This window comes from Haemaphysalis longicornis, unplaced genomic scaffold (genome assembly GCF_048455015.1).
Source record: "Haemaphysalis longicornis isolate Haplotype H1 unplaced genomic scaffold, Haemaphysalis longicornis Haplotype H1 scaffold_3, whole genome shotgun sequence".
In the NCBI taxonomy this organism is placed as follows: Eukaryota; Metazoa; Arthropoda; class Arachnida; order Ixodida; family Ixodidae; genus Haemaphysalis; species Haemaphysalis longicornis.
In genome coordinates this window covers 11,467,697-11,490,641 of record NW_027526335.1, presented here as the reverse complement: position 1 = coordinate 11,490,641, position 22,945 = coordinate 11,467,697, and the positions used below count along the sequence as shown (strand labels likewise).

Here is a 22,945-nt window from a genome sequence, read left to right as displayed (position 1 = left end):
TAAATCGCATGCAGCGTAACCCCATTAGTTGTTCACAGCCCTTCATCACCCAAATGTAGGTATAAAGCGACGAAGGGATGCCAGAAATCACATCTACTTTGCGTGTGCCAACCATGGGTATCACGCGACAGCTCATTCTCTAGGACCAAGTTTTCTTGCACCAGGTTAAGCAGTGCGAGGACACTGTTTCACCAGTGGTTAATTGAATGCTTTTCAGTAGCGATGACGTTTGAACTAGGGTGCGGGGTCGGTTCACAGTCTGCGATTGGTCTAAGGATATCCTTTCGCATGCATAGAATGCGCTCTTTTCGCTCAATCATCCATCTGAATATAGGTCGTGCGTGTTTTCAAAGGTCTGCACGAAGAATCTGCGTTTGATTGTGCAGATTTGTCACGTTGACCACATTCTTAAGACCTTTAATTTCTGTACCCTTGACCCCTTAAATTTCAATTAAAATGTCGACAACAATCCGAATTCACTTTCTATATTTATTTCACGCATACCCAAGCGTGCGTCGTTGCGAAAAAGCCAAAGTGACACCGTCTGTAGGAACGAGCGCTCCACCATGTCCAGCGTTTTGCTTATTAAGTAACAGCTCTCTTGTTCTGCTTTGGTGTGTAGCATTGCTCCCTGGCATGCAGGCATTGCTGTCAGTAGTTTTGTTTTCCAAATTCCAGATTACCTGTTTAGGTTTCTACGGTAACCACCGTGCTTAGTTAATAGTTTTTGTATATATCGTTTCATATATTTTCACGGTTTACACAGGTAACAATATTTGAATTAAGTAGCGTGAAAGAAAAAACAGCTAGCGTTACAGTCGGTGAGGCATCGGCTTCGGGAACTAGAGGACGCTGGTTCGACACCGGCAGCGCAGGTGCTTTTTTTTTATTTTCACAGGCTCTGAAAAGGCTTCACGCAAACAAATACGAAGACTAGTTCCATGGGCTCGAAGCGATTGCGCACGAGAAGAAACTTGCAAAAGGTTTCTCTCCGGGAATTTCTTACTACTACCAGACTTTTACAGAGGTGGCTACAACAAGCATTTATATTTTTAGGTGCGACAACTAACGCCGTTCAAAGCTACAGCAAAGCCGTCGTGTTTTTCACTTTGAATTATGCATTGCAAAGGCCAGTTCGTATCATTAAAATACAGAAACATTCTGGATTTTTTTTGCAAACTACTATTTTTGAAATTGAGTTCTAGCGCCAGCTTCAATTTGTGTAAGCCTCTCACGAAAGTTTGATAGAAACTGCAGCTCGAAAGGATACAATTGAAATATCCTTAAGTCGAAATGTAACCAGTAGCGTGGGGTGCAAAAAACGAGGGACACATGGATCTGGCTTGCAGCAGAACTTCCTTAAATACCACGAATATTGCACCATTTAGCTGCCAGAGGGTTGCCTTAGACCGGAGTTGACGATGTTTTGCTAGTTCGAGCTGTCTTTGTGAAAGTGCCTATATATTCTTGAGAGGGTGGTGTTTATGTTGCTCTGTCATAAAAAGGGAGGGAACGAGCTGGGGGCAGTGATCAAGAAGGAAGTCCTGCACGCCATAAACCTCGTGTGAAAAGTGGCGCCATCTTTCCTTTTCAAGCGAAGTGTCCAGGCTGTTCGCGCGATGAGACACATCCGGCACAGAGAGCATCCACTTTCATGAATAGAGCAGGGCATTATGATTTGAATGGCCGATTCTAGAGCACGTGCAACATTTATGGGATACAGACCACCAGTGCGGATTCTAGCAAAAGAGGTCACATTATTCGGTTGAAACTGATCCCTGCATAGTATGTTCTGCCCTGTCCATGTTTTACTCACTTGCGGCTCACATCAAAGAGGACTTAGAAAGACAATATATAAATTTAATTTAAATAATGAAATGATCATATTTTGAAATAGGCCACTGGTTTTATGTTATACTGAGTCTTCGTACAGTTTTATCAGACGGCCTTTGTGAGGGTGAGCCCTATTGTTAACGTCAATTTTAGAAAACCTAATTTTATCTTGTGGCCTCTTTGAACAACCAGGTCGGGAGGAGCACATAATTGTTTCTTGCGCCATATAAGAGGGCATTTGCAAGAACTGCGGGAAGTTTTTGTGCTATTTTTTCCCAAAAGCGTTTCTCTGCAGAAATACCTAGGTGTAACTGGTTTTGTTTAGTTGCGCCACGTGGCAGAAAAATAGGTTTAAAATTTTCGTATTTTTATTTTTTACTTTTAAATCCACTCGAATTACACCGACACATTGCTACGGCAGAAATGTTTCTTGCTTTTGTCAACAGCTGGAGATGCTCGAAACAAAATTGTAAGTGACTCGCGAAGACCACTTAACGCTATTCACTAAAAGGTGCTCCCATTCAGCCCTGGCTTAAGAAGAAAGCTTCTCCAGGGATTAGAATGAACCGACTAGTTACAGGCTGCATTTCTCTGTTAGATTTTGATTTCACAGGCATGCAGATAATTTTCGTAGCTTATAAAAAGAAGGAAACTTTGATGCCAGACCTCGGGGCATCATTTGTCATGGCATTATTTACCTGGCCCTATAAATAACACCAGGCCACGTTGCATGGAATGTCAACATGTTAGCCATCCTGTTTTCGACAATTAAGTATTACTTTTTCACATATTGGGACTTGACAGTGAGTACTTAGTTCGCTAACTACACAGAAGGGAATTTTATACTCGTCACCAATTAGTCATTGTTCTTGAAATACATCCAAACGTAATCTTAGTTGAATAAGCTCTGATGAATCTTGATGGTTACGTGGTTACGAACTCTCTATCGCTCACGTTATGTGTACTTTCTTACATTTAGTCTCCGCTTGTGTATTTGCTTTTTTTTTCTTGTTTACTTTTTTTGAAGGGCAGGGAAGGATATTGTTGCGTGGACTACCATGGACGGACAATATGAACCCCCATCTGAAGCACTCTGTTGGGAAACCTCTTTCCCCCGTCTTTTCGTCATTTTATCACAAAAAAAAGTTTTAATATCACAGAAACACACGCTGCTGAACAGGTGTACCTACATTTAAGGGAAGACGTTCTTAGCGACTACCGTTCTTGCGGGACGCACATACTTTATGTTTTCTAGAGGCATTGAATGCCAGATGCTGAACATAATATTAATTCCATGAACAAATCATTTTTACCCCCCTTGTACCGAACACTATGCGCCAAAGGCTCTCCAGCATTAAATAATTTTTGCATTAATTTGTTGCGTCGTGCAAAAGAAAACAAAAAAAATATTAACTGAACATTAAAAAGAATCACGGGCAATCTGCATTAACGTGAAACCAGGGGAGGGGTGAAGCATGCAGTGTATAAGCGTATTCTTGGCGCCTTCCTGTTTTTGCCAACGGAAGTGAAACCGTTGGGGCTGGTAGAGGTATACAGCTTTGCTGTAAAAGTCTCGTGTCTTTGAAAGACGAAGCTGTCTAGCGCGATGCGCAAACGAGGGCCCAGTCCCAGTGTCCCAGTGTTATTTTAGTACGCGTTACGCTCTCGCGCGGGGCGTAAGCGAGTTTCCCGGTGTTTTAGTACCGTGACTACATGAGACAAATGACGATTACGATGACGATGACGACGACAGGAGACGCCAACAGCCCCAGCAACCTAAGGGGCTTCGCCCCTAAAAATGTTTCTGGGAAACATTACACCGTTCGCATTTTTAGTCCCCCACATATACATCTGCAAAAAATGATCGTTCATGACAAATGTTTACAAGTGATCACTTGTCACCTAAAGACTGAACAGCAAGGTTATTAACCGACACGGTAACAAAGTATCGCTCTGTATTTTTTCAACGAAAAGCTAGTTTTCACAGCCCTAAATCCACTGACAATGCCTTAGAATTGATACTTGTGGTTTTATTTTTCTCCGTTCATTTTGTTGCTGCGGCATATCGCATGAATTACCTCAGTTTTATAGAAACGTGAAAGAAAACAAGCCATACGCGCAGGCTAAGAACTTTCGGCCTCCAGATGCATGCGTAAGCCCTTGTCATGGCGATCATAAGTAGGGAAGTATCTTGCAGAAATGCTACTGGCGTAATTGGGACTAGCTTAATGCTCTAGCTGATGCTCTAGGGACTAGGGACTAGCTGATGCTCTACTTTCTAAGTGGCTGTATGTTCGTCTTTGGTCTTTGTGTGGCTGTTGATGTGGAGATGCTATAATATTTTCCTCACGCAGGCGACGCATATAAATCTTATGAAGACCAGGGAATAAAAAATGAACACCTTTACCCAGTTGCCTGTAGAGCGTGCTTTGCCACTAAATGAGGGTTTGTAGGAAGAAGCCACCTTGCAGGCCGAACGTTTGTGGAGAAAAGAACCATGTTTAAAATTTCTAACACGGGACGTTCGCGTAAGGGGATGGTTGGTGGTATGGCACAACGGCGAACAAAAAGAAGGTAGCTGCGGGTAACCTCTAAAGCTATCAACTAGCCGGAAGAGCCCCACTCATGACGACGAGTCAGACCGCTATTTTGTAATGAAGGTGGGAACACAAACTGCTTGAAAGCTTTTCTGGAGGAGGAGCTCAAAGAACGCACATTGTTTGGGTTATTACTGCCAACATAACTGTTTTTTTAGTATGCGCTTCGGAATCGTTTATTAGCCGCAAGCAAAGGAAAATGAAGCACTGCTGGCTGTTAATAATTGTTAGTTTACGAGATATTACAAAAAGAACTTTCATATTTACCCTGCAATGCATAATAATGAATGCCGTAGTTGATTTTGGAATTTAATCTAAGGCGTTTGGTGAGAAGAATTCCTTTTTCTTTTTAAACCAACAAGAATTCCTTGTTCTTATTGTCAGTACAATATTGCGCTCGTGCAAAACCGACGACTTATGTAAAACAACAGGTGAGGACGCCGCTTTTGTCTGCATCATCTTGGTGTGAATTTACAAATGGTAAGGGTAAAGGCATGACTATTTTGAGGAGGAAAAGTACAGCACATCGTCTCGGTGAATAATCGCAGGGGTTCAGTGTGATCAAGATTGCTTTGTGAGCGAAAAATAGTCTTTCCGAAGTGGGATTATAATAAATATTCTACATCATTCATTCAACGTCTAATGAAGCTTTTAAAAGGCAAAAAGTCAGTGATAAAATTATTTTTCTTTACTTACAGCCCTAATAGACATCATAGTACGTTTCAGTGTTCCTCATTTGCCAAGATAGGGGAAAGGCGTTCGTATTGGAAGACTGGGTTTTTCAAAACAGTGATTGAAAAATTCTTATAGTGAACTCTCAAAATAACAGCTCATATTGACACACCATACTATACCTAATTATGTAGCGAAGCCTTCGGAATTGTGAAAAATATTCCGAGTACTGCGAAAAAAATGCTGTGTTGTGTATCACATTTCGCAAGGAAGGTGCAGTTGTAACATGAAGGTGTGAACTTCGTGGCACTCAAAGGTACGTCTTGTGCCAGAGACCATAACTTGTGCAAATATAGATATTTGGAGAAGAAATAGGTCTCACCATTGTCTTTCTGCGCTGAGCTGAGGCGTTGAGACAGGAAATCCAATATTCACAAAAGGTGCTGCACGCCGTAAATTGAAGACCTCCCTATTGGGGCACTTGAGTTGTCCTGTTACCACGGGACAATCCTAATAGTTCGCTCGTCAAGCTACAGCAAAAGTTTGAATTTGTTCTTCACTTCCAGTTGTACCTGTTCACGCGAATAAGCTATGAACATCACCGACGGGAGGAGAACATTCGCACGCAGGGATTCCCGACAATAACAATACTCTCTCCAATGCGTCAAACGTGAAGGAAATTTAAATGCTTAACAGTTAAACTTTATCCGAACTGCAGACGAGTCTGTTATGATGCCTGCTTAAGCAACTGTCGTTCAACGTTGACATCTGCGCGTGTTTATTTGCCTTGAAACAAGAATTTTCAAGTCAAGCAATTATCTGTGTTAACGAGGCCACCTTTTTCTATGGTGCCCCGTCTTTTGGAGACAGCAAGTTCGTCACTCTGACGTCAGAGTCTTTGAAAATTCCGACTTTACCAACAAACGCTGTAAGCCAGCGGGGACCTTAATATTCTGCGTGTCTTTTCCCCCACAGATCACAGTAGGAAAAATAGGAGAAGGGGAACGAGAGTAGCCAGGCTAAAACACTGCACCACGAGCCGCCGTCGTAACCCGCCACCAAAGTTAGGTGCTCCCGCGGAGGTTCCGCCTGCGAACGAGTCGTCTGTTATGAGAGCGCAGTCGTCAACTACATGCCGTTGTCAGCGGACGCACGGTTCACAGGGGGTTTCACGCCACGGGCGCTCCGTTTGAGCGCCGCTCGAAGTCTGAGCGCGGCCGCCCTTCGCCGCGGGTTCGCCGAAAGGGAGCGGCCCCCTCTCCGCGGTGGCCGCCGAGGGCGCGGGCGTCGGCCGCTCTTCCCCCCTCCCTCTCGGCTGCTGCACGCTGCCTGGACGCTCGGGTATATCCAATGGCACCGCTTCGTTCTTCACTGCTGGACAGCACAAACAGTGCGCCTCGCCGCCCTTTCGTTTGCGGCTTCCGAATGCGTGTAATCAATCCCGAATGGCGACGAGCGCCTGTGCGGCCGCTCCCCTGCTCGGCTGCTTTTTGTGCATCGAGCTGGGAGACTTTTCGGGATGGGCGGAAATTTACCTCGTGTTTACGCCGCCTGTTCCGCCCACGCTCCCATTCCGGTGACAGCACCCTACACCTGTGACGACTTCGATTGGCTTTTTGCGGATTTCTCGTTATGCTTGCTTGAAGTATAGCCGGTTGATCTCTTGTAGTTGTATGATCAGAGCAATGGTAACTGCTGAGAACTTTTCGTCATATTAGTTTCACTGTGTGCCTCTGGAACACGATTCTTACTAACCCTTTTGTTGCCATTTTGAGTCTCAAATTGCTGTGAATAAATGTTTGCCCAGCTATTGGGGCCGACCGGAACATAATGTGGCATCATCTCTTCACTGCGGCGTCAGTCAGCATGGTATAAAAAACTTTACCACCCCTTCGCAAAGCAACTTGAGAGAAGCGCGAAAGCTTTCTCAAATCACGAAAGTGCTTCAAGACTTTCGCTAAAAGTGCGACCAACCTCGCCGAAAGTGCGTCCAATCGATCGTTAAACGTTCAAAAAGCCAAATCGCAAACGAAGAATGATTTTTCTCGCGCACAAAGTAAACGCATCTACGAATGACCTAAATGTATATTGATACGTGGTTTATGAGATGAAGGTATACTATTCTACTCCTTCTTCATAGTCGATGCGTGTATTGTCTTATCTAGAACAGTTACAGTTCGCCATTATTAATTAACCGTTCTGACAGTATTGAAACCCTGTTTCACGCACGTGCCGTGTGTCCAGAGATATTATCAGAGCTTTTCGGTCGGCCAACTGGTCTATGGGGAAATGCATTAGTTTTTTTACAGGATGCCACTGGTCCCAGTAAGAAAGCTTTCGCTTTAATAAAGGACAGACGCAAATGGTGCCTTGCAGTGGAGCCACTGCAGCAGTCAGGATTAAATGCTTTCAACGAATACGTTGCCGTTTAAGCAAGCAAGCAAGCAAGCAAATAAACAAACAAACAAAAGCAACGGGCAAATTTATCGGCCATTTCACTCTCTGAAGGTAGTTGACCAGAGAAGCTGTATGGGTGACACGAGGGTATGAAAGTACAACTACATTTGCGCCACATTTTGAATGATTTTTTTTTTCTGGCCGCACTGTCGTAGCCGTCTCGACACCGCCTATAGCACTCGGCGTCGCGTTGCAACTCTTCCTCCTGCGCCGCCGGATCGGCACGACGTTGACACTTGCGCTCGGCGTCGCGGCGCCGTTGCCTTCCCGGACTGCCGAATCGGCGCAACGGCAACGGTAACAATCCTGCCGCAGCTCGCGGCCCGTTCTTCGTACCAACCCACGATTCACTGCGAAAGTGTTCCCTTTCCCTCTGTGGTTCACCAACAACGTCACTAACACCTGCCCATGGCGCGTTTCTCTGCGAGAGACCTCAAGGTTCCTTTTTCCTTCATTGCTTAGCACCCCTCGCACTCAGTTTCTTTCGCGAATTCGCTTTCCATTCTGGCGTTTTCTGTTCGATGACTTCGTCCTAGCCATAGCCGGCTTCCCCCTAAAAAACACATACGAGCAAACAAATTAAAACTTGCGAGGTCTCGCAAAACAGGAAAATATGAAACCCCGACCACGAGCGCAAAGTCTTTCATGACATTTCACTGCTATCCATGTTTTTCATCACTGCACCCATTTTAAGAAGAGAGAGAGAGAGACCAATGGACATGAAAAAAAAAACAGAAAAAAATGCGTGAGTTGTATACTCCGCGGTGAACCAAGCGTTCAAAGGCATCACGGCATCTAGTCTGCCATGGCGGCATCTTTTAAAAATTGCGCATGCGGGACGTCACGAGGTGACCAGGTGTCCCCAAGGTTCATGTCCTGCAGGACTGAAGAGACGGGAGGAGCAGGCGCACAGTACGTTTCCTATGAATTCAATGTTGGAAATTGCGCTGGGAACTCAGCCCGAGTAATGTTCGAAATAGGTAACCATGTCTTGCCGAAGTGCCCTTAATGAAACTTTGTTCATGGCGTAAAGTGGCAAAAAATAAGCAATTTCCCGCTATGCGCAGTAAAATGTAGCATTATTTAGTACTCATTCCCTTTATAAAACCGTGAATTTTATTTACATACGAAGTGCGGCTCTTCTATTTCAAGGTGGTTTCCCGTTCAGATGTCTCTTCCCAGATTATCTGCCTTTTATAAGGTGTGGATTCTCACAGATGGACCGACACGACATAAAATTCCCGAGAGCCCATATTTCGGCCCAGGTCCAACTACATGGCTTTGCCCAAACGAAATCTGCCCCTCCAACCCTCTCCCGCCCTCCCTCCTTCTCTACCTTCCTACCCCCCCATCTCTCTCTCTCTCTCTCTCTCTCTCTCTCTCTCTCTCTCTCTCTCTCTCTCTCTCTCTCTCTCTCTCTCTCTCTCTCTCTGCATGTACGGCCTTTTTTCATTTTTGATAATCTTTACCAATTTGTTTTCAGGTACAAACGAATGGATTGGCAGCTGGTTTCATGCCAGCGTCTTTACACCCACTGCTAAGGAAGGAAGGAAGTAAACTTTATTTTCCTGAGCACCCTTAGTCCAGGGCGCCGTCTTGGGAAGCCGTGGCCATGGCTTCCTCCGCTCTGGACGTCAGCAGGAGCTGTGTCGCAGTGCTGGGGTCAGCCAGACTTGCCTCCCTGCTAAGGTGTGTGCTTTTCCTGATTGATCGTTTCACGCGGGGAGGTGTTAATCTTGTTCGCATTAAGGAGCGGAGCCACAACACACCATCTTAAGGACTCCATCCGGAGCCACTTAAGTGATCACGGGGAATTGCTTCTGCAAGTCAAATTAATTCCTCCCTGACAGTGCGCAAACTCCCTTAGACTTGAGCGGGATTATTCCAAACATCGCAACTTAAAGTAGCTTGTCAGCTTCACGCTGGAATGGCGTTGTCTCAACGGTCAATTACCCTCCACATAAATTACCTTCAAGCTAGTATACTCGGTTAAGCTGATAGAAAGAAAAATAGCGAGTGCGGGCAGCCAACATTATGGATGATATCTGCATTTCCTGGTATACATTCTTCCATAGTGGGCCTTAAACGCCTACTACACGCGCGTACTTTTGAAAAGGAACAACGGTTATCGGTTTAATTTCAGTTTTAAATACTGTGAGACCCAGTGACTACACTCCCAGTACTTTGGGTTATGTTACCGGCGCTTCTTAGTAATCACCCACTATCATCAGTGGGCTCGGCATCATCATCACTTGTAAATAATCATCATCACCGCTTGATCTTCTTCCTTGGCCCGAGCGTTGGAATAAACGGCCACGCAAACCGTCGTCTCTCAATACTTTTTTGTTTAAAACAGAGTCGTCAACTCGGCCAGCAATGGCCACTGCGCTAGAAATAGGTGTTTTTAAAGCCCTAGCGGTGGAGAAGGAGGAATAAACATTTACTCCAAAACGATAGCTACAATCCTGGTCGGCTTCCTCAGTCCAAGAAGCCGTGTGCAAAATAATTTAGAAATTCTTCCGTTCCTGTAATTTTAGGGCTGCTAATGTGGGGTGTTTTGCCAGGCCGATTCCATGTGTGACATGCTCTCACTATCCGCGGTGTTAAAAATATTACTGCCAAATTACCTTCATCGCCTCTCCCATCCCTGTGCAGGGCGTGGACCGCACTTTAGTTTCAGAAATAAATGTTTCGTCTGAAGTCACCACCCATGAAAGTTATTTGTGAAACGTGCAAGCACTCAAAAAAAAAAAAAAAAAAAAAAGGCTTTGACTTGGAAGAGTCCTCCGGTGCTATTCTGAGTTTTTTTTTTTTTTTGTCCGTTTTGAAAACGTCCGTTTTGCGTCCATTTCATGGTGACGTACTTCCTGTTGCAGGAAAGCTTCGGGGCCCGTTGACTTTTGCTCAGCTAATCTTACAAACCCCTTTTAAACAACTAAACATACCTTAATTAAACTGTTTTATGTGTTTGTTTGAACGTATTTTTAAACCTAAACAGGGAAATATTTTTCTATGACGAATGTTTTCTATGACGAAATGCTGGTGGAGTGCTGTTGCAGGCATTTCGAATATGTAACCTTTTTTTTTTTTTTTTTGTCCTCATGTAGCGCCGGCGAGCCAACAACCAGGCCATGACCGGAACATTCATGCTTGAACTGCCAAAATTGTCTTCTCCAAATCGACTGCTCCGAGAAGCCTTGGAGTCAACGTAGTAGGTCCGCCGTACTTGCGTTGCGTCACATCCGCTTGTTCTCTCTTAGCCAGTGAGGGCTCGCTCAAAACAGACACTTTGAAACGGGCACGAAACGGACAAAATTGAGAATTCCGGCCCTGGCTTCACCTATAGTATACGCCCGATGGAAATTTGCCTATCCTTCCTGCCTTGTTCAATTTGGACGACCAGTTCTTACCCTGCGTAATATCGTTTAGTCTTACCCCACACACAAAAAAATGAAGGACGCTCATACTTACGCGTTAGACCTAAAAGTAGCGAAGCTGTACACAACCTTCACAAACATCATGACTGTTTAAATCCACGATTGCAGCCGATTTGCTTCTTCGCTGCCGCAACAACCTTTACTCCATCGTTGTTCCTATAACGGCGAAGAAAAAGCAAATCATAAAAGCTGAACTAACAAACGGAACTCGCACACAAACTAGGTGCCCGCAGGACCAACGTCTACCCTTACACGTGTTCTGTACAGAGCATGTGGCGTGATTCCTATCCCCACAGTCACCGCCGAGTGAGTAGGCCATTTGACTCTGAAGTGCTAATTGACGGTCGTAGCCGAGTGGCTGAAATGACTGATTCTCATTGAGTTTATCTACCTGACACAGGCTCGCGTCCTGCCTGTGGCATTTTTTTTTTACTCTTACACTGAGTTCTGGGAAAGCCTGAATCAACAAATTTCTAAACAGCCTCGCTATTAAAAAAGCAAAGCCAGCTTGCACAACGATGCAAGCCTGATGTCACCGCACGGCTGTGTTCGTCTCACTAAGATAAACTCGACGAGCACCACATAAATGACTGAGAACCATTTACCCTGTGTATATATGCATGGCTCTCGTCAGCAGAAGACCAAATCAAGCGCAAAGTAAAGTTTATAGGTGTTTTATTTGTACAGAGCCTTCTTAAGTCTCCATATGCTCAATCGTCCACCCCTGCGAAATTTTCGTCGAGCGATTCCTCGCCGTTGAAGGCCTGCACTTCTTCTGGGCGATTGCATGCTCACCTGGCAGCGCGGCCCGCCTCCTGATAAGCCGCCTCGTCTTTCGGCGCCCGGATCTTCTTTGGTCTCCCCATCCCCCATGTGCGCGGCACAGAATCATAGAGAGTCCTTCCGCCACAACCACGGCGGCCACGAGTTTTATGAGCGCAGGTGGTTACCCCTAGGAACGCGGAGCTAGGGACGTCAGGTGCAGACGACGGTCTTTTTTTCGGCAACGCTGTTTGCTCAATCGCTTGTGATTCTATGCTCTTTCTTCCTTTAAACACTCAGTTTCTAATTTACAGTTTTGTGTAGCGAGCTCATTAGCCCTCGTTACGCCCGATTCCTGGCGAATTCCCCACGTGGGTACGTGTCACCGGGCGCTCTCACGAGACACGCGCTCACGTGCGCTCGGCATTTTCTTGGTATTTTTTCTGTTCGTTGACGGCGCAACCAAGAGCTTCAAAAGCTCTGCTGTTAAAAATTGCTGTAAAACTGACCATGGCCTAAACCTGTCAACCCCTATGCCGCCTTGTTTTCAGGCGGCATCGGCCCATTGCAGATCCCTCCTACCCGAAGAGGTTGAGGAAAGCTTTCCCATATGCGTCACACGCTTTACTGTCCCTCCGTGGGTTCTTACATCCGAGAGAGAGAGAGAGAGAGAGAGAGAGAGAGAGAGAGAGAGAGAGAGAGAGAGAGAGAGAGAGAGAGAGAGAGAGAGAGAGAGAGAGAGAGAGAGAGAGAGAGAGAGAGAGAGACCTTCAATGAAAGCTGGAGAGGTGAGCCCCACTAACCGTAAAGCTTGCTATTCCAGAGGGGGGTGAATACTGTGAGATGACAGGGGAAAATAAAGAAATAAAAAAAGAAGGGGGAGGGGGAGGGGAGATGTACGCATATATAAAATGCATATGTTCAGAGGGTTCACGGGACCTCTTCTAGCCCTGTTTACGGGACCTCTTCTAGCCCTGTAAAAAAAGTAAGCAGAGCTTTTGTTCCCAGCACTGCCTCATCACGATTTCGCCAGGGTCCAAGAAGTGTGAGAGTTCTAGAGTACCTCCACGTCGGAGTTGCACAAGTGCATTCGATTCTGTTGCCCGTTGAATAGCATATCGCCGGCATCGACTTAAAATGTGCCTAATGTTGCCGGTAGTAGAGCATACGGTACACAATGGCGACTCTACCCAGCCCAACTTAAACAAGATGCTTCGAGAAACAATGTTGGTTTTTCCGCTAATATGTTAAGCTCTTTAACTCGGGCGAAAGCCTGTAGAGATGCTTTATCTCCAGTAATCAAGCCTTGATGGATAGTGTACATAAACTGCGTTACGTTGTTTATGTATCTTTCTTCCTTTTATTTTTTGCGCTACAGGAAAAGTGAGTGCAGTGGACATTGCGGTGCTGAGCGGCACAGAGGCCATCCCTTATGGAGGAGGCGATGGACGTTGCGTACTTGGAAGGAAAACATGGGACGCCGGTGTCATCAAAACCTCGTTTGACGTCGCGGCTGCGGGAAAAGAGAGCTGAAGATAAAATACTAATGCGTTTCAATAAGGGAAACTCAGTGTCGTCGGGTTCACGACAGCCCGCGTTTCTTGTGCCATCTGCCGACTCAGATAAATTGAGCGAACCTCAGCATTATAGCCCACACCCGGAATCATTTATTCATGGACAGCAAAGGAGCTGACTGGAAATGTGCTGACGGAGATATGAGCGTATGACCCTTCTTCGCACTTATCAAGTTTTGCAGTGTATGGACCTGGGGCATTCATACTGCACGACTTCCGCTTATATGAAGCAAGACATCAGGGGCGGTGCAGGTTTTAACTGTTCGTATGAGCGTACATGAAATTAACGCAGCCAGTTCTCAACAAACGCAGATTAATACAAAATCTGAAGTTTCCGAGGGGTCAAAAATTTAAATAAAGAACATAGAAGCCTGCAGACTCTTGGTCGATTCCACGCAATTTCAGAGCTCGGAAACGTGAAACAATGAGTAATGAGAAATTCGATTATTCCGTCCATACGCACTTCAGCCTGACCATGGCCATGCGCAACGAGGCAGCGGTAACATGGCATGGCATCGTTTATTAGGAGGAAGTCACCAAAGTACTATGGTACCCACAGGTTACATTGTCGCAGCTGATATTTGGTTATTGTAATGGCGTTTACCTTGGCTGACGTTGATCATGTGTGCGTTGCTCTGAAATGTGGTGTTATTAGTGCTCTCTCAAAACACACGCTAGCCAGTAATGGTCAGCAGAGTCAGCGCTCCCGATTTCGTGATGCGTTCTCTTGTGACCGCCATGACGGCGTTGCAGGGAGAGGCCCTGGCACACATCAGCGAGGATGGACCTCACATGACGTCACACGGAACCACGTGTGTTCCGCGGAACAGGCTGTCTCGCCAGCTGCAATGATGTCACAGGCCTCTGTCGTCATCGTACAGTATCTCGACTTCGGGCACAAATCTTTAGATGGAAACGAGAGAGCGAACAGAGCTGTGCGAGAACTTACAAACCGTGCAGCTCATAGTCCCAACTCCTTCCGACCCCTTCCCAAAATCTACGGGAAAATGCTCAACATACAAATACAAGCTCGAGCCTCTCTCCCCAAGCCTGACAAAGGGCTCACGGCCAAAGAAGTTCTTGAACTGCGACAGATTCAAACAAACACCTTCCCTAGCAAATAAAGGATAGCCCAGATGTTTCCACAAGAAATGCGACGGGAAATGTAACAAGTGCGGAAAGCCATCAAGCTTACCCCACGCAACCCGGGGGGGCTCCATCATATGGCCCTCAGTACCTAACCCCACAAACACTTTTGAGATACGGGTGGTAGCTCCGACCAGCTCCGATCCCGGGGTTCAGAGAGGCTTGGTTCTTCTAACCTGGAGAGGAGCAGAAGAGACCGGGGCCCTGGATGGAAGAACCCGCCCGTAGCGAAATCTCAACCCCTCTTTTCCAAATAAATGTTCTCTCTACTCTCTATCTCTCTCTCTCTCTTGCGCGCCCGCAGTAGGCGCCCACAACAGATGTTGCGCACGTTCTTTATTTCAGTTCCGCCAGTTAGGACTCCAGAACGACAGCAAACTTTCAAATTTGTTGTGTTTTAACGATCTGTAGAAACACCTTGCCAATAGACGGACGAATTTTGGCTAGCGAAGTTTTTACTAGCGCCAGTTTATTAAAAACCGTAAGTTTTAATGCTAGCAAAATTCTAGAAACATTAGGCTTAAGTTTTTACAACGTTTTATGCAGAACTGTTCGGTGAATTTAAGTTTAGCCTGCTGGATTATCAAAACCAATTAGAATTGACAGCATTAAAAAATGTCGCGTAATATGCTGCAAAACTCTGCACTTACGACTATAAACAGCTACGGCAACATAAGTGCAAGTGAAGCTATAAGAACAAAAACAACAAAGAAAACAAGAGCCCTTAGGAATCCTCAGAATCCTTAAAAAGTACGTAGGTGACCTCTGACTTAATTTTTTCGGGTGATTCCGGGGCATGGAGATGGCCAAATGAACGCAGAAGTAGACCAAATTCAGCATTTGCCTAGCCCAACGTGAATGATCTCTTTAAAAACAAACCTCATAAGGACTGTGTACTTACAAAAAATCAGCATAAGTGTAAAGGTCCATACATACCAACATTTTTTTTTCTGTGTGCAAGAGAAACCTTGGTTCATTCGCGGCAATAAATAGGGCTGGACAGTGTTTGACAGTATTTTGTTAACCAAGCGCACATACTGCGCTAAACACACATATTACACACGTATTGCTGACTAACGTTTATGTGAAATCTCTGCTTCGAGCTGGGGCGTATCTCCATGCCGTGACACTACTAATAGCCAAGAGGCGTTCTGAAGGTTCTCATCATCAGACCTGTCGAGAATAATAATCTCGCGAGAGCTAAACCTACAGTTCGTTTACCTTTTGCTCGACACATTCTCCGTTTCTAGTCTCTGCAAGTATGGTCAAGCTTCCACCACTTTTTTTAGTTTCTTGCCATCAATCCGTACAATGGCCGTCAGCATGTTCTGTTATGAGCGGAAAATAGCGGAGAAATTTTCACTTGAATCTGGGAAGAACAGACATTTATTCTAAATGTTGATTCCTGCAAATCCCGCAACTGTTTCGTCACCATTCCTCCGGCGGTGCAAGATCCAGGTGAGCTGCAGGCCCACCAAATGGATCCAGTGCCTCCGCCGGGAGCAGCTCGTGCCTCGCATGTTCAGAGTATACCTATACAACCAAGCTGTTTATGGCTAGGGTTCCATGTATTTTTGTGCCCTTCAAAAAACCTGGGGCGCCAAGGATGGTTTGCGGGAAAGCATTCTTGGAAGCATTTCGCGAATTCTCACCAGAAAACGGCAGCAATTACAGTTTTATTGAACTACCCCCAAAACAATTATGAGACGACTCGATCATTATTACGCTGAAGTTTTTAACGTTAGGTAATTCCCATCTTCTCTTAATACAGGGGCCTCTACGGTAGGGAAGCGGACAACCCCATGGTTGTCTGCTAAGATAAAACTCAACTCCTTTCAAGTTGTATTAAGTAAACACAATGCCATAGTCACTGCCATTAATAATAATGAGAAAAATAAATACGTGTGCATCTTCAATGTGTGCTATGTGTATTTTAAGCACCTTCACTAATCATCCACATTCACAGAGTGGCATGGCTCCTAATTTTTATCCGTATATGCTAGCGCAGGGCAGATCCAGATCCAGAAGCTTGTTACCTAGTTGCACTTCACTTGAAGGGCACATTTGGGCCTCATTAGTACTCTTTACTCACTGCGTTATCTCGTCAGCCGCTGCCAGAGAACCAGCAACGTTTGGATCAGATATTCACACTCACGAAGTAGTATGGCTACATGCCTTTGTATAGCACATTAAAAGACAGATTGGAATGTCCAAAAACGTGCTTCCGAGCCCCTTTTAGCCCGTATTGTCCCCCATGACTTAACTGAGAAGCCACATTTGTCGTATGTGCTTTCCATAAAAAAAAACTTATTCGCCGCTACGGCATATTGTGCTTTACTCTGTGAGCATTAAAACAGTGCTCCGTTTGCAAACCGCTCTGTGCGCTCTAACGCAGTGTCCCGCCTCTCACTCTCGTAGCGTCCCCCTACCTATCTTATTCTCCCACCTTTCGGCGTTGCGCCAGCACCTAGCCGCCTATTTACCCTCTTCTCGCCTCGTTTCTCCCTGCAAACTTACCTTGCTATCCACAAGCCTTGATTCCGCACTGGCGCGTGAATAACCGTGCTTTGCCCAGCACGGCCCCCTCTTCCAGCCACTATGGGTGCTTCGGGAATGCAGCGTCCCTGCTACTCTCGGCGCTCCTAGGCGTTCGAGCGGAATCTTACGGCTCACTGGGCGGCCATTTTCGGAGGGCTTCTTCCTTCGCTACGCTGAGTCCCGCTTCCCGCTCCCACTAAACCAGCGGAACTCTGCCCTTTCCCCCTCCCTCGCATTGCTTTCAATCTGGAGTCGGGCTGGGAGCCTTAGAGTGCGGCCGTGGCGGTGCTCGCTGCGTGGACATCACCGGATGCGGTGGCTCCCGGAGAAACCATTGACAGCCTTACCGGGAAGGAAATGCAAGCGGTTCCTGGAGGTTTCGCCGTGCATTCTTTATTACTCACCATTCGGGTTCTAAATAGGTCGTCATTATTTGGCCACCCACAGTGCGATTGCTTTATTATTTACGTCAGGGATATCTCTGGCATATCATCTGAGCTTAATGTGCATTTGCATGTGTGTCTGCCTTCCGTACACTTTGACTTACGATCACGTTTATTGCTCATCTGCAGGTTTTATTCATATTTTCTTGCGCAAAAAAGTACGGCTTAGGAGGCCTCCAGACAGCGCTGCGGGTCCATAGCATTTACAGGAAACTACATTTGTTTCCTTTGTTCCTTTTGCTGAACTGTCCGTTGTGAAGATGTCCCAAGCCACAAATGCCCGACCTTCTACTCTCACGGCCCTCACCTGACCTAGCGTCTTCCTACCGCTGCAATAAAGGCTCTCTCTCTCTCTCTCTCTCTCTCTCTCTCTCTCTCTCTCTCTCTCTCTCTCTCTCTCTCTCGCCTTTTGCCCCCGCCATGCCCTGCGATTTCACGTCTTTAACAAGGGCAGATGAACACGAGAAGATTCGTCACGAGTACCGTCGGACGTAATATTCTCATGAGAGGTAGTGCTACAAAATAATGTCGGAACAGCGTGGGGAAGTGCCCGACGCTAAAAAATGCCACCCCCCCCCCCTCCCCACGCTTCTCTGCAATCATTGTTAGAAACAAAATTTACCTCGTGTTCAACCGGAAAAATTCTGAGAGAACAATTACAAATACACACGCAAGCACGACAAAATCTTGTCAATAAGTTGTCCAGTAATGCTTCCAGCAATAAAAGAATCTCAGTGAATGAATCAATAAGATTTCAATTAAGTACCTTTTTTTAACGAGACTGTCACGCCTCCTCCTGTCTACACGACACGTTGCAGAACTCGTCTCACAAACCGTTGCCCGCTTTCTCGTGGAGAAAACAAAAACTTTCTGGGGAGACGACCAAGGTAGGGACTTTATTTACGCTCGTCCCAGCGCCACAACCCAAGTAACGCGCGCCTAACTCCAGGGGGCCTTCCTTGCAGTCGATAATTCGCCCCAGCCTCTGTGGTAGGAACTGTACTCCTTCTGCTTTACGGTCTGTTTGCTCAACAAAGTGCCGCTCTTGCGCCGCTAGATTCGCCCCGGAGCTCGACATGGGCGGAGCCGCAAGACCCCGTGTTTAACCTGTCCCCAATGAGAAGACGAGGCACCGGCAAACTTGCCAGCGACTGTCATTAGGCCCGTGTGGATGCAGTTCTCAACTCCTGTCGTGGCGCTCCTCCGTCTGGTCGGGGAGAAAACAACATGTGCTTTCCCTTAGGAAAGCTCTCGTCCGCAGAGGTATCGCGGGAGAAAAGTACTGGGGGGCGTAACGACAGCGGAAAACTTAGTTTGACGAAATTTGGCCATAAACACTTCGTGTTTCCCGAGCGGTGTCGGCTCTCGCCAGCACCGTCGTTTACGAAAGTTGGTCATTTAAAAAAACAGAGAATGGGCGGAGAACACGTGGGGCATTTTACTGCTTTAAAAGAACTCTCGTTAGCCCCCGAACTCATTTTATGCGTGCAACATGCCTCTTTCGATGAACTCTGTTGGGTTGCTTTTGGAGAATGTAACAGAAACAATAAGAATTGTGAAGTAGCCTACATTTTGAAGGTTTATTTGGTCGCTAAACAAAAATCAATGCATTGATTGCAAACATCACTCAAGAAAGTTCGAAAAGGACCTCGAAATATTTTGGCGTAATCGTTGTCCTGGATTTCGATAAGGGATGACATCTTCACTAATCAATATTGTCAAGTCTTTAGGAAAACGAAAATGTGTGGAAAAAATTAAAAACACTGCCTTACGAAGGGCCGCTATTTAATTTTAATATTGCTCGAAAGGTGTGAAACAAATGGAATACCCCAAGTATTCTCCAAACGCTTCGCCCATTCGCACATTTTATTGAATGTGGCTAACTCGATATACCTTAAGGCTAAAATAGCTCTATGCTTGTGGATTGCTACTGGTTTATATGTATTCCCTCTTCTGATATAGGAAACCGCGCTGTCATTGAAACTTACTTGCAGCCTACCATTACCGTCGTGAAATAGTTGTTTGAGCTTGCACACTCTCGCATTCATTAAGTGGAATCTCGGATATATATAAACTACTTAAGAACTGAAAAATGGTACCGGAGTAGCCTTATTTGGCATTCACGCAATGCAGAAATGCTCGTGTAAACATAACGAAGCATTTTTTACGTCGGGTAAGCCTAACAACTCGCCAGGTGGTAACCGTTCAAAAGGGAGAATCTGAATTGCGAACAGTGAGGAGTTTCCGGAACAGCAGTAATAATGAGAAATTCACTGCGTTACCCGGCGCTTTGGATATCATTGTAATAACAAATAAAGTGCAAGAGCTTAAAAAAATTACTTAAATGCTTGGAACTTTCTCAGAATGTGAGTGTGAAAGCCTAGTCGTACCTTCAGTTAATCTGCTGTTGATATTTCTCTTGAATTTCCATGTTGCCATCGTCGGGTCACTGCCGCAGCTTCATCCATAGTCACTTTCTCGTACGGCGGTTAAGACGAGCGTCATTTCGAGCTACTCTAGCCTCCGCCACCATGGCGTACTTTCTCGGTCTTCCCCGCCCGCGATCAGGGCCTCGTCAGTCGTCCCGCGTAGCGATGTGTAACGAAGCTGTGAGTCCTCGCGGTGAACGCTTTACGTTCCCTCGCTTTTAACGACGATAGTCTTTCTTGGGCTACTTCAGTGCACAAATCTTAGCCTGTCTGTATGTATGTCTGTGTGATGAGGTAGAGGACATGGTGGGGTGAGCGTCAGACAAGGCGTCGACGACGAGGAAGTTTCTTAAGAAGATCGGATAGCAGACCTTGGACAATCGGCCTCTGTGGGTATAGTGCCGCACAAGATGTCCCCACAAGTGAACCGGCAGAATAGCGGAAGCATTAAAGTGACGCCGAAGGGAGGAGAAGATGGGAACGTGACTGGTGATGAAGCAGGATGAAGTTGGAGGAGCCATGGTTCGGAAGGCTTCCTGCAAAGACGGGGTAGCCGCGGTCTCCCAAGGCCGCCGCCAGGACGCCCGATAGCCAGGCAGGCTGCAGGAGCAGCCGTGCCTACTAGCTGTTCGTTGACCGCGCAATGAATTGCTGGCATCGACTGTGTGACGTTGTGTTGCCAGAATGGCTCTGGTCTGTGCTTTTGCGTCTCGTTTTTGAGTCTTTGTGCCAACACAGACACGCACACACGATGTAGCAGTAAAAAAAGCCCTTGATAAATATCACCATGATTGTACCGTCAAAATGCCGTAAGCTCACTTCAGTGCTCGAGGATCTTTTTTTCTTCATCATTAAAGGCATTCCTCCTTACCTCGAACATCTTTTATGTCCATGGCTAACACCACCCCCCTCCCCCCTGCCCACAATAAGGAAGCAAGGCTAAACAGTAAACCAGTAAAACAACCTTGATGCTCGAGGCAGCACTGGGCAACGCGTGTGTCGTTTTCCAAACGCTTTATGGTGTCCTTTGTTTCCGGTATTCGTGCTGACCGGAAGAGATTTTAACAGTGCGAACTTCCGGATATCGGCCCGGCCGTACATATCATCAAATAAAGCGTATTGATTATGCACCTTCTCGAAGAGTTCGTCTCTGTGTAGTTATACAGCCTCTACTTATACCCCTTCAAAGAGTGATATGTCTAATCTTTTCCTCATACTCGCAAGGCGGTATTCTGTCGCGGATCGGAGACCAACGCGCTGTATTATTTTAACAATTGTGTTTTATACAGACATTTAGTATCTGGAGTTTCCCCCTAAAAATTCGAATCAAATTTGCTATCGTTGCAAATATTTTGGAAATGCCCTTTTCCCCCTAAATACACGCGACTTGCATCACTTATTACCACAAAAAATGTGCATTCTTGATTACATAAGACGTTGTAATCAGTTCTGGCTAACTATAGTTAATGTAATTTAGCTACATGTGGCCCAAACATTTTTGTCCCCCGTCCGTAAAACACATCGTCTGGTGACCTTTATCATATGCTAGCAAGCCGGCACTGTCACCAGGGCGTAAACATCATAATGTTATATGCATCATGTGTGACCATGAACATCGTACACATGAATACTTCAGAGCCCGTACTACACAAGGACAGAAACTAAGTGGCACAGTAGCGCTGTGTCGTGGCCCCCTCGTGTATGTCCTTGTCTAGTACGCGATATGAGTTATTCAAGAATAGAACACCAACTTTCCGGGAATACGCGATCATAAACACTCGCTACATATACAAAGGTCGCTTCTGTCGATCTCAAGGGTGCAAGCGGCGGGAGCTTCAAATTTGCTGTAATGAAGAGGTGAGGGCCCCCTTTGGCAACTTAGCGAACGCGGCGTCGCAACACTAAGAACTCTTCTCTCTGTCTGCTGCTGTAAAAGCTCAAATTCGGGTTTTACGCCCCGAAGCTACACCTGCAATATGAAGCACTCCGTGGGGGAGGACTACTGCAGAATTTAAACAACCTGCAGGATCTGACACCTGTGTTCTCAGTCAGAAAAGCTACAGAAATTCTCAGTATTGCCAACAAAGGCGTAAGCATACAAACTGTGCTACTTCGATGTACGAACTTCATGTTTTCTTCGAGGCATTGAAGCAATCAAACCCCGCACCGTCTTTCTCTTTGTTTTTGTTGTTGTTGTCGATGTTTTAACGAACGCGATAAGGGCTTGAATAAATAGACTACTGATTTCGCTACAATTCATTTTCAGTTTTGTACTATTTTCTTGTTTTTCAGTTTCTCTTAGCGGTCAATGTTTGACAGATTTGGCTATCAATATCCCCATTGGAATATCGAATATTCTTTTTGCTTGGTCATATTTGTGTTTTTTTTAAATTTTTTTCTCACAAATATCTCTATTTCCACCATCATAACAAATACCCCAATTTTGAAAATTACGCATGTTTGTGCAGATACACAAAACACTACACTCTTTGAGTTAGAGTACTCAACAAAGAAAGCTCAAGCATTAAAACAGCCGCCACTGCCGGGATCGAATCCTCGTCCTCGTACTCATCCGCGCAGCGCCTTAGCGCCTGAGCCAACCCCGGCCGATCTGCTGCAAACCTGAACTAAAAACCGGAAAACGCTCCACCCATACCCTTCGTACACGTTTCATTATTTCAAAATCCCGTGATAGATTCGAGCGCGAGGTATGTTGTATGTTGTACGTTTCGTGATTTGAACATACGCTTCGTTCTGTTTAAATTCCGGCTACGTGCGCTGACACTTGGAAATTCTTCGCAGGGGCATTCTACCTACACCGCTGGTGACCGTTGCTGTGATGGATTGAGAAAGTTTACCCGCCGCGGTGGCTCAGTGGCTAAGGCGTTGCGCTGCTGAGCACGAGGTCGCGGGTTCGATTCCCGGCCGCGGCGGCTGCTTTTCTGATGGAGGCGAAAAGCAAAAACGCCCGTGTGTACGAGATTTCGTCGCACGTTAAAGATCCCCAGGTGGTCAAAATTAATCCGGAGCCCTCCACTACGGCGCGCCTCATCGCCT

At 46.0% G+C, this 22,945-nt stretch overlaps 1 protein-coding gene across 1 annotated transcript in view; it reads right to left on the bottom strand.

Moving 5' to 3' along the window:
* LOC144173957 (guanylate cyclase soluble subunit beta-1-like) overlaps positions 1-6,318 on the bottom strand; it is a 156,642-nt gene extending 150,324 nt beyond the window's left edge. The window contains exon 1 of the mRNA XM_077702332.1: positions 5,485-6,318. Coding sequence (XP_077558458.1) covers positions 5,485-5,487 — 3 coding nt within the window. The 5' untranslated portion in view covers positions 5,488-6,318. The remainder of the gene's footprint in view (positions 1-5,484) is intronic.
* Between the last annotated feature and the right edge of the window lie 16,627 nt (positions 6,319-22,945).